Source organism: Hyperolius riggenbachi, chromosome 5 (genome assembly GCF_040937935.1).
Source record: "Hyperolius riggenbachi isolate aHypRig1 chromosome 5, aHypRig1.pri, whole genome shotgun sequence".
NCBI classification, from domain to species: Eukaryota; Metazoa; Chordata; class Amphibia; order Anura; family Hyperoliidae; genus Hyperolius; species Hyperolius riggenbachi.
Window position 1 is genome coordinate 208,085,546 of NC_090650.1, and position 12,638 is coordinate 208,098,183.

The window sequence follows — 12,638 nt, forward strand, 5'->3', positions numbered from 1 at the left end:
GAACTGGATTCTATAGATATCTAGAGCTTAGACACGCACTTCATGCTCAATTTGGTATGGATAACTGGCGTATTTCTAAATACCGTTTAATTGGGATCTTTAAAACACAAGGCCCCTCTGGCTTAATCTCAGCACTACACCCATTTATTCAAGGTTATAAAAATTCCACGTCCTCTCCATATGGGATAGACAAATGGATCAGGTTTATCCCAACACTGGATGAACAGATATGGGACGAGGTCTGGGAACTCCCTCGGCAAATATCTGTTGCGGCCAATGATAGAACAATACAACTATACCTTCTCCATCAGGCCTATCTAACACCTGCGAGACTTCTTAAAATTAGTAGGACTAGTAATGATTCATGCCCTAGATGCCTGGCCTATGCTGCTGTTTTCTGGCACATGATATGGCAGTGCCCTAAACTCTGTATATTTTGGAATGATATATTCATGATTCTGGAGATGGTTCTAGAGCAGAGCATTTCTCCTTATCCTAGTATTGCTCTCCTAGGTATTTTAGATGAAGAGGTGTGGTCTAAAGATCATAGATCAGTTATTAGAAAGGCTTGTTTCTTTGCCAATAAAACAATTGTCCTTAACTGGCTTAATCCTTCTCTCCCCACTATAGCCTGCTGGAAGTCCTTAATGAATCACAATCTTAAATTGGAAAGTATTACATATAAAAATAGGGGCTCTCTTACTAAATTCCATAGAATCTAGAGTCCATGGATGGATAGTCCCTTAACTGTATCTCATGATTGAATTTACCAGAGTGTATAATCTGTCAATTTATATATTCTATTGGTCATCAGACTATAAGTTCATACTTCTGTTATCTATACATAGGTCACAGGTGGATGTTTTGTGTTCTTTTTTCTTGATGATGTTCCTCTGTTTACTGTTGTTTAATGTTCTAGATATCACTGAATGATAGAGTCTCCATACTAGTATGTATGGTGTCAATTGGGAGTCTTCTCCTCTCCATTAATATACACTACTATTTTCATTTGCAATACTTTTCTGGATAATTGTTGCTATATCCTGTATTTGATATTATTTTATGTATTCAGTGATATTTGTTCAATAAAACGAGTTTAAAAAACAAAAAAAGGTGATTTATAACATGAGTGACGGCTGCATAAGCTTTGTATTGGACCAGGCAGTACTTGCAGCAGCTATGGTCTCTGCTGAGATCTTATTGAGCAGGCAGATGATTGACATCAGGTGGATATACCGATTGTATACCTGATCTAATAGTTCACTAGTGCACTACACTAATAGCACTAGTGCTAGCCTAACAGTAACCCCATGTTAAAGTGGACCTGAACTCTTGTATAGGACAGAAGGAAAAGGTAGAGAAATGCCCCCTGTATGTACTTAGAGAGTTTAGCCTGTATAATTCCCCCTCATTTGTGTCTCATCAGAAGTTGTAATTTGATCCTCCCATGTGTCACATGACTGCCTATGGCCAATAAGCAGATAAGCACATTTGAAAGTACAGGCTGTAAACAATATGTCTGCTTCCATGAATCAGGAATTAGAAACTGTGCAGATTTATTTTAGGATTTGTATCAGCTGTAATAAATACATTTTTGTGTTTAAAGGTTATTATGCTGTTGTGTATCTTTTAGAGCAGAGAGGAGTTCTGAGTACAGGTCCACTTTAACCTTGAAGCATTACATAAAAGCAAACCGGCCACTTCCTTCACAACAATAAACAAAGGCTCTGAACTACAAAGTATACTTACTATATTACATAGAAGTGCTGTAGCCACTGTCTAAATATGTGCAGTCAAGTAATCTGCTTGGTAAAATGACAATTGTGTGTTCAGATAAAGCTTTGCCCCAACCTCCCCTCCAATGTTTTGGTGGCTGCTCTACTGAATGGTGTTAAGCCCCGTACACACGCTAGGTTGATGTCACCCAACAGGGAATTGGGCCTGATCCCGCGAGCAACAATGTGGGGCCCAGGCTGTATAGACAAGTAGTTCGCCTTCAGGGTAACGACCTGTTCTGCTGCAACGCAGGGCGGGGAGGGGGCAGAGCAGTGCAATTGCAACGTTACGCAGCGAGTGGGGTGAATTGGGAAAACAAAACAAAGCAATCGTCCGTCGCTCAGCTGAATTGATTTGCCAGTCAGACCATTGTTCCGTGTGCAAGTGTGATACACAGAAATGCATAGACAGCACCTTGCAAAAGTATTTAACATTGCCCACTATCACTTTAGGACGGTTACAGTGCTATAACCCCATTTAATTTTAAAATATTAATTTGAAGGACCAAAATATTTTTTTGTGACATAAAAGTTGTTGCTTGCATATGTGTTAATTTCAGTCAGCACTTGCTAAACCAAGCTTTGGCTACAACAGAATATTTTTTCTCTACCACCTTTTTACATCTGGAACTTAAAATACTTTGATTGTTCCATTCTCAAATCCAAGATGGAAAATACCGTAAATAATGGGCAAACATCGCGATCGTTTTACATGAAACCAATCATTTCACCTTTCAATACTTCAGCAGTGAGCCATTTGCAGCAAATAACTCTTGTTTTGTTTGCACAGTGCAATACATTGAGCCAACTTCAATCTACCATCGCCAACCACAGGCAACTGCTGGCTTCTTTGGACATCTGTCTACATCTCAATAACTTATCGTGAGATTTGACTGTTATCGGCTCAAACACTAACTGAAAAAGGGGTACCAGGGAAAGAATTCTACAAACATTAATGTCTAATTGACATGCCCTATAGGTACATTTGGACAAGTTATATCAACTTTATTATCATAAATATAGTTATTAAAAAGTGGGCCGCCACAAATATTAGTCGGTCCCCAGTGAAGCCCTCAAATAGGGACTGTAACTGCGAGTAATGATGGTCCTAGCTGATCCCCCTCCACCCGACACTGCGAATGGGGTGTAGCTATCTCATAAACGGGTTACCAAACAAACACTGGTTCAGTGAGTGGGACCAAGGTGTACAGACATGAGATACGATCACATATCAGGCTGCTGACACCTCAAAATATATAGGTACCTACGTCACTGCAAAAGAGAGGCATTAAGACACAGACAGTGATTAAGGGGTGTGCATGGTGCTGTACATAATCCCTTAATGAAATCTCATTTCACCTAGACATGGCTTACTCAGAAGGTGCTATACATATATACAAGTGCTATACAACATATACATCCCCCAGTGCAAATTTACAAAATGCCCCCCATAGTAATAGCCCCAGTCCGAGCTGAATGCTTGGCTGTCTCAATTTATACTAAAGAGGCAGGAAGAGGCTGCCCTTACACATGCCTGGACACGCCCATCAATCCACAGGGGTGTAAGTCCAGATATAATATCCACAAATATATCAGGCGCACCCGCATGTCACCAAAATGATCCAACCTTCACCTTGATTCCTGGAAAGGAAGGTGAAGACCATTAGATTCGCCCACAGATTGATGCAGCTACGAGGGACGCTCTCTGCGTTCCACAGAGACTCAATAGGGCAGGCCGTGTGTTCCGCCGGCGTCACTTCCGCCGGCAGTTCACCAATGGCAGGCGCATATCAGCTATTACGCCTGCCAATGCGACCCGGCGGTCGCGTCCGTTCGTCATGCGGGAACCACCCCTTAGGGCGTGTACATTCATCCCACATGCGTCTCACTCTCAGTTTGTGCACGCCCACCGTTGTCATGGTAATTAAGGTATGCGCTCCACGCAGCATAGAGCGAGCTAATGTACAATTATGCTGTATAGGGGGATAGTCAATAAATACAGAACAGGAAATAAACCTCCAACATAGAAAGCGGTGGTCTGTATATATATTAGATCTGTCCATATATATGTGGGTATACATTCCACATTATTCATTACATAGATCTATCCATATAAATGTGGGTATATATTCCACATTATTCATTATGTAAACACCAAAATGGGTGCATCTGGAGGTCGGTACCACCAATTAAAGGAAAATACCATATATTAATGTTACTCTATGTGGTGAGGAAAGACAAAGTACCCCATCACACATATTGTAGTAATAACCCTAAAGGAAACATGCAAGATTAAAGTCTTCGTTTAATCCCCTAGGGACGATGGTATTCAAACGGAAAATGCACTGGGATTCGATTTGGGTGAGCTTTCGATCAAAATTACCCCCTCTGAAATCCCTTCTCCATGATTGGATTCCCCAGAAGCTAATATCAAATCATTTGGTTCCGTGAACTTCATTCATGTGACGGGCAACAGGGGTGTTTCTTTTATGTTTGATATCCCCCCTATGTTCCAATATCCTGTCCTTCAACTGACGTGTGGTTTTATCCACATACCACAAATTACAAGGGCATCTGGCTCCATACACCACTCCTTTAGTCTCACAGTTAATAAATGACTTAATATTAAAGGTCCTGCCGTTGTTTGGTGAGGTGAAATTTTTTGTTGTGGGCATGTGACTACACGCCTTACACCTTCCGCACTTAAAAGACCCCATTGGTTTAGGAGAAAGCCAAGTGGCATTAGAGCTCGTGAGTGGAGAAAAGGTGCTATGGACCTATATGTCCCTCAGATTGGGGGACCGTCGATATGTAATTGCTGGGTTTTGGGGAAGGTGTTTAGATAAATCTTTGTCTTTTTGAAGAAGGGGCCAATAGTGCCTTATGATTTCAAAAATCTTGTGTGAATCTTCAGTAAAGGTACCTATGAGTCGAGGTATCCTAGCAGTATTCCCCCCTGTTTCGTCAGTTCCCCTAGTACTTCTCTTAGGTTTAGGTTTAGGTTGAGGGACTGCATTCCTTTGTAAATGCTTCTGTGGTGGAGCAGTTCCTCTGGGCTAGGAGGAACTGCTCCACCACAGAAGCATTTACAAAGGAATGCAGTTTTTTGTTAGATCGTTTTAGACAGAGAGGTTTTCTGGAACACATTATAGAACGAGCATATAAGCGAGCAAGGGAGACACCACGCGAAGCCACCCTTGCTGATAAACCTAAGAGAAGTACTAGGGGGACTGACGAAACAGGGGGGAATACTGCTAGGATACCTCGACTCATAGGTACCTTTACTGAAGATTCACAAAAGATTTTTGAAATCATAAGGCACTATTGGCCCCTTCTTCAAAAAGACAAAGATTTATCTAAACACCTTCCCCAAAACCCAGCAATTACATATCGACGGTCCCCCAATTTGAGGGACATATTGGTCCATAGCACCTTTTCTCCACTCACGAGCTCTAATGCCACTTGGCTTCCTCCTAAACCAATGGGGTCTTTTAAGTGCGGAAGGTGTAAGGCGTGTAGTCACATGCCCACAACAAAAAATGTCACCTTTCCAAACAGCAGCAGGACCTTTAATATTACCGTAAATACTCGCAAGCAAGCCAACCCGCATATAAGCCGACCCCCCAAATTTTTCCTGAAAAACCAGGGAAAAATGATTGACCCTCATATAAGCCGGGGGTAGGAAATGCTGGCCGTGTGATCCCCCCCAGTGTGTCCCAGTATAGTGCCCAGTATGGGTAGGTAGTGCCCAGTATAGCTAGTGAAGTGCCCAGTATAGCTAGTATAGTGCACAGCATAGGTAGTATAGTGCTCGGTATAGCTAGTATAGTGCCCCAGTATAGCTAGTATAGTGCTCAGTATAGCTAGTATAGTGCCCAGTATAGCTAGTATAGTGCCCAGTATAGCTAGTATAGTGCCCCAGTATAGCCAGTATAGTGCCCCAGTATAGCCAGTATAGTGCCCCAGTATAGCTAGTATAGTGCCCGGTATAGCTAGTATAGTGCCCAGTATAGCTAGTATAGTGCCCAGTATAGCTAGTACAGTGCCCAAGTATAGTTAGTATAGTGCCCGGTATAGCTAGTATAGTGCTTGGTATAGGTAGACAGTGCCCCCCGCCTCACCCAACCCCCTGCGCGGCCGCCGCTGCTATTAGCTTACCCTGCGGCTTCCAATAGTCCCCTCTCCCTCTCCCGGGGCATGTAAGTAATTCACAGCAGCTCGCTCCACGGCGGCTGCTGCGTGATGACAGGACGCTGTAGGCAGAGTGGCTTCCTGTAATGGCGATGTGTATCGCCGTTACTATGGAAACCGCTCTGCCTACAGCTTCCTGTCATCACGCAGCAGCCGCCGTGGAGCGAGCTGCTGTGAATTATTTACATGCCCCGGGAGAGGGAGAGGGGACTGTTGGAAGCCGCAGGGTAAGCTAATAGCAGCGGCGGCCGCGCGGGGGGGAGGCCTACAACCGACGAGACTCGCAAGCAAGCCGACCCCCCAACTTTTGGCCCACTTTTTAGGGGTCAAAAATTCGGCTTGCTTTCGAGTATATACGGTAAGTCATTTATTAACTGTGAGACTAAAGGAGTGGTGTATGGAGCCAGATGCCCTTGTAATTTGTGGTATGTGGATAAAACCACACGTCAGTTGAAGGACAGGATATTGGAACATAGGGGGGATATCAAACATAAAAGAAACACCCCTATTGCCCGTCACATGAATGAAGTTCACGGAACCAAATGATTTGATATTAGCTTCTGGGGAATCCAATCATGGAGAAGGGATTTCAGAGGGGGTAATTTTGATCGAAAGCTCACCCAAATCGAATCCCAGTGGATTTTCCGTTTGGATACCATCGCCCCCAGGGGATTAAACGAAGACTTTAATCTTGCATGTTTCCTTTAGGGTTATTACTACAATATGTGTGATGGGGTACTTTGTCTTTCCTCACCACATAGAGTAACATTAATATATGGTGTTTTCCTTTAATTGGTGGTACCGACCTCCAGATGCACCCATTTTGGTGTTTATATAATGAATAATGTGGAATATATACCCACATTTATATGGATAGATCTATGTAATGAATAATGTGGAATGTATACCCACATTTATATGGACAGATCTAATATATATACAGACCACCGCTTTCTATGTTGGAGGTTTATTTCCTGTTCTGTATTTATTGACTATCCCCCTATACAGTATAATTGTACATTAGCTCGCTCTATGCTGCGTGGAGCGCATACCTTAATTACCATGGCAACGGTGGGCGTGCATGAACTGAGAGTGAGACGCATGTGGGATGAATGTACACGCCCTAAGGGGTGGTTCCCGCATGACGAACGGACGCGACCACCGGGTCGCATTGGCAGGCGTAATAGCTGATATGCGCCTGCCATTGGTGAACTGCCGGCGGAAGTGACGCCGGCGGAACGCACGGCCTGCCCTATTGAGTCTCTGTGGAACGCAGAGAGCGTCCCTCGTAGCTGCATCAATCTGTGGGCGAATCTAATGGTCTTCGCCTTCCTTTCCAGGAATCAAGGTGAATGGGGGATCATTTTGGTGACATGCGGGTGCGCCTGATATATTTGTGGATATTATATCTGGACTTACACCCCTGTGGATTGATGGGCGTGTCCAGGCATGTGTAAGGGCAGCCTCTTCCTGCCTCTTTAGTATAAATTGAGACAGCCAAACGTGGCGCATTCAGCTCGGACTGGGGCTATTACTATGGGGGGCATTTTGTAAATTTGCACTGGGGGATGTATATGTTGTATAGCACTTGTATATATGTATAGCACCTTCTGAGTAAGCCATGTCTAGGTGAAATGAGATTTCATTAAGGGATTATGTACAGCACCATGCACACCACTTAATCACTGTCTGTGTCTTAATGCCTCTCTTTTGCAGTGACGTAGGTACCTATATATTTTGAGGTGTCAGCAGCCTGATATGTGATCGTATCTCATGTCTGTACACCTTGGTCCCACTCACTGAACCAGTGTTTGTTTGGTAACCCGTGTATGAGATAGCTACACCCCATTCGCAGTGTCGGGTGGAGGGGGATCAGCTAGGACCCTCATTATTCGGGGTTACAGTCCCTATTTCACTGGGGACCGACTAATATTTGTGGCGGCTCTCTTTTTAATAACTATATTTATGATAATGAAGTTGATATAACTTGTCCAAATGTACCTATAGGGCATGTCAATTAGACATTAATGTTTGTTATTGTCTCAACTCGGAAGGACTCCTTTCCCCATGTATATCCCCTATAATGATGAACTGGATGTTATGCAAATTGTCTCATATAAAATAACAGGTTCTGTTTGGTTTGTGATATTAGCATACTGTGAAAGGTATATACCCTTGCAGTGTAACATGTGATTTACCTGCCCCCACCATTTACAGATTCTGGCAAGACTCCAAATTATATGCATCTTTTATTTACTGATGGACATGATATTATGAGACTGCTTGTATCAAATGTGGAAAAGTGGTTCCCACCTGGCTTGGACTATACAGTGTTTGTGGCAAGCTCAACCTGAGCCTGGTTTAATAATCTTATACAACTACTGGTTCCTCTATTCTTTGCATGGTTAATCCCATCATTGGTGTAGAATTTGATCAGATTTCTCATTTATAAACAAGACACCACAGGGAGGAGTCCAGTGATGCTATTATTGAATGACCTTGATACTGGGTTGCTGGTACCTACACCATCATTTTTGTCAGGATCTAATTACTTCAACTGGATCCCCCACTTAGCTGGGTGTGGCTATTATTACAACTTTATTATGCGATGTCACCACTTCATTAACTGTTATTAACTTTAAGGATATAATCAACATTGCATTAGTGAGGGTGTTCAACATAAAGTTATACTGTATGTATACTGACAATTCCCAACTAATTATGTCACAAGCTAGCATTTTGGATTTATAATTTTTATTGTTTTCAATAAAGATTCAGGGTCTGAGCCCACTGATGCAGTTGTGTCTGCTTTTCAGTTATACATCAATATTACAGATGCTGAAAAGCGGACAGAAGTGGATACAGCTGCATCAGTGGGCTCAGGGCCTAAGGACCTGAGCACACTAACGCAGTTTTGTTAGGTTCTGTGCACTTTTAATCATCTGTAACATTGATGTGTAACTAAAAATCGAACACAACTGCGTTAAGGGGCTCAGGCCCTGAAGGATACATCTGGCATTAAAAATAAAAAAATGTTTCAATTACCAGTGGCTTCTCCCAGTCCCTAGAAGTTGTTAGGTCCCACACACTGTTCCACTCTGGGCAAGGTCTCCGCTTTCCCCTCCGTAAGATCGCAACCCACTCGCCGTGCGCCTCTTGTGATCACGCTCCTGTCGCTGGGAGTGCTGTGCGCTTGCACAGTTCCTTTCTCCCTGAACTGCACAAGCGCAGAGCACTCCCGGCGATGGGAGAGCAATCACGAAAGGTGAACAGTGAGCCCACACAGAAGATCCCGACCCGCCAATCTTATGGAGGGGAGAGACGGGGCCTGGCTCAGAGGGGAACGACGCCATGGGACTCAACGACTTCTAGGGACTGGAAGAAGTCCCAGGCGAGTTAAACTTTTTTTTAATTGCTGGATGTACAGTATCCCTTAAGATAGTTATCTTAACTGCTGGTGTCTGTCTCAAAAGACTGTTGAGTACTACTTTTATGGTGAGATTTCACAACACTGTAATGTATATATGAAATGAAGGCACCAGGAAATTTGGGCGCAGGGTGATGCTGAAAAATGGCTCACTCTGCTGTGGAAAATTTCCCAGTGACGTTAATTACTATTCCCCCTCCCAACCGTAGTTCAGTGGGGTAAGACATAATTCGGCCTCCAGCTTTTGCTGCCCAAGAAATGATGCAGTTTTTATCATAGTTTGGGCTCAATCTTTTGCCGGCAACCAAACTACTCACTGAGTGCCGTTATTGCCGTAAATCACATTGCGGCCTATGGTGGCGTCCAAATCTCGTATCCCTTTTGGGGGGGGGGGGATGTATGGTAGACTGTAATTAGATGGTTGGAGACTCCCTCTATGTTTTAACAGATGACCAACTCTTTCCTTTGTTGACTATATAATACTGACTATAAACAGGTATAATCAACTACTTTGTGAACTACTTTGTTGTTGGCACAAACTTACCACTGTCAGTAGTAGAAGCTGCCCAAGCTGTAGTAGAATCAGATCTCCGAGGGTTGCTTGTATCCGTTTGAGAAGGTGTTCTTATCATGGAATCAAGAGATGCACTGGCATTTTCCGTCAAAGGTACAAGACGGTTGGTAGAGAAGCCATGTCTCAGGGTCTGAGTGAGCTTCAGCTTACGAAAACGATTTGACATCCTATTCCACCATGACTGGAAAAGAAATAATAACATGCATACATACATTCATACAGTATATGCAAAAGGTAACCATAGTTAAAATTACGGTGGAACTCTAGGCATCCGTAGTAGTAGAGAAAGGCAGATTCCCACCACCAGAGAAAGGCTCCATTGCTTTCCTTTACTTTTAAAGGAACACTATCGATTAAAGAGAATCTGTACTCTAAAATTCTTACAATAAAAAGCATACCATTTTATTCATTATGTTCTCCTGGGCCCCTCTGTGCTGTTTTTGCCACTCCATGCTGCAATCCTGGCTTGTAATTGCCAGTTTTAGGCAGTGTTTACAAACAAAAGACATGGCTGCTAACCAGAGTGTGATAGGCTGAGAGGAGCTCAGTCTGTGACTCACACAGAACCTGCAGGGGGCGTGGAGAGGGTGTGTATAGCTTCTATCCTATCACAAGCAGAACAGCACATTCCTGCCTGCGTGCCTGAGCCCGACAAAGCCATCAGAGGAAAGAAGATTAGATTATACAACAGAGATAATACAGCCACTGTGCAACTAGGAAAGGCTGCAGTAAGACAGACCACATTAGAACAGGTAAAGGAAAATTTTGTTACAGAGTCTCTTTAACATGCTTTTTCCAATTGAGATAGAAATTGTTTGGGAAGTGCTGTTAAGTACAGGTGTATACATTTGAATGCTTATCTCTTTGTTTACTGTTATCAAAGTCCTTACACTTCAGTGAAGGACAAATCTGACGGACTACATCATGAGGGGAAGGGGGAAATTCCCTCACACTACATCTGTTCACCCTGTGTGTGAGAGAGACCTGTGTGTGAGAGAAAGCTCTCGGCAGCTGCCTGTCTCTGAGAGCTCTCTGAAAAAAGCAGAGGAAATGTATCTTATGTGCAACATAAACATTTGTAATACTGTAGTATGGAAAATCCGACACCAGAGCCATTGCATGTAATTCTGCTTCAATATTGCACTGTTCTTAGCATGTCAGACTGCAGAGATTCACCTATGCAAATGAGACATTCCAAACATAACTAACACACAATTAATTAAAGCTTTTGCCTCTGATATTTTAACATGAAAAGTAGGAAAATGTTTACACAGCTACTTTATTATTTGTACATTGTCATTTTAGAACACTTGTTTTGAAAGTGTTCCTTTAAGGTGTTTTCTTGCCTGGCACAGTGGTGAAGATCCTCTCACCATGTCCCAAACCTTCTGCTTACAGATACTAGAAGAAGGTAAGGGTAGCAATATGGCTAATACTCAATTACTATTGTCATTCCCAGAAGCAGCAGAACAAACAGACAGGAGGACAGGAGGAACAGAAAGAAAGACAAGACTTCAGATCCATATAAGAAGAGAAGGTTCTAAACAGTAAATAAAAGGTCAGGAGACCAGCAGGAGCTTTCCTGGTGAGGCATGTATCAGTTTCCCAGAGCTAAAATCTATGAACTGTTGACCTTTTTTATCCATCGCCCTGATCTCAGAAGCTGTTCTCTTCCCGGAAAGAGTAATTCCCTACCAGTGAGGGTTACATTATAGTCCAATTGGGCTCTGACTAGAGAAAATCTGTCACTAGCATACATGAATGTTTAACTCTTTCAGGTAGAAAAAGACAAAATGGAACATAGCTTAGTTATTTGTATGCTTGGTACTTTCCATACACATGCTTACCTCCTCATTTGACATGTCAGCTAGTATGCACGTTAATGGACATTTGTTTTCAGATTAGATAGCTATGAAAGTGGACAAGGCTTTAAGTCTTAGGTCACATGCACGCTGCACTGCTACCGCAACAATCTAAATAGATTATTGCAGTGCCATTGACTCCAATGCAATTACGTGCCGAGTGGTACTGTTTGTACTGCTCGCCAACACACTGCAGAGAGTGTGTTGCCTCTGCATAGTTGGAAGCGCTTCAATCGCATTGCATTGAACCACGGGCAGTGTGGCCAGTCTCACAAAGACTAATGGCCACTGTGACATGGGAGCAGAGTGGGTGAGTACCGCAATGGGACGCGATAGTGTGAAAGAGGCCTTAAAGAGACTCCGTAACAAAAATTGCGTATCATCCTACAAGTTCCAAAAGCTATTCTAATGTGTTCTGGCTTACTGCAGCACGTTCTACTATCACCATCTCTGTAATAAATCAACTTATCTCTCTCTTGTCAGACTTGTCAGTCTGTGTCTGGAAGGCTGCCAAGTTCTTCAGTGTTGTGGTTCTGTGATGCATCTCCCCCCTCCAGGCCCCTTTCTGCACACTGCCTGTGTGTTATTTAGATTAGGGCAGCTTCTCTCTGCTCTATTATCTTTTACAAGCTGGATAAATCGTCATTTGAGCTGGCTGGGCTTTCACATACTGATGAATTACATACAGGCAGAGCTGTCTGCACTCTGCAGTAAGAAACAGCCTGACACTTCAGTGGAAGATAGCTGCAGGGGGAAAGAAACACACAAATGATCTCTTGAGATTCAAAAGGAAGGCTGTATACAGCCTG

The 12,638-nt window shown here is 43.1% G+C and overlaps 1 protein-coding gene across 1 annotated transcript in view; it reads right to left on the minus strand.

The window, feature by feature from the left end:
- The window catches only part of ANKS6 (ankyrin repeat and sterile alpha motif domain containing 6), a 119,964-nt gene that overhangs the window by 53,167 nt on the left and 54,159 nt on the right, over positions 1–12,638 (minus strand). Inside the window, exon 7 of the mRNA XM_068236656.1 lies at positions 9,938–10,148. Coding sequence (XP_068092757.1) covers positions 9,938–10,148 — 211 coding nt within the window. The remainder of the gene's footprint in view (positions 1–9,937; positions 10,149–12,638) is intronic.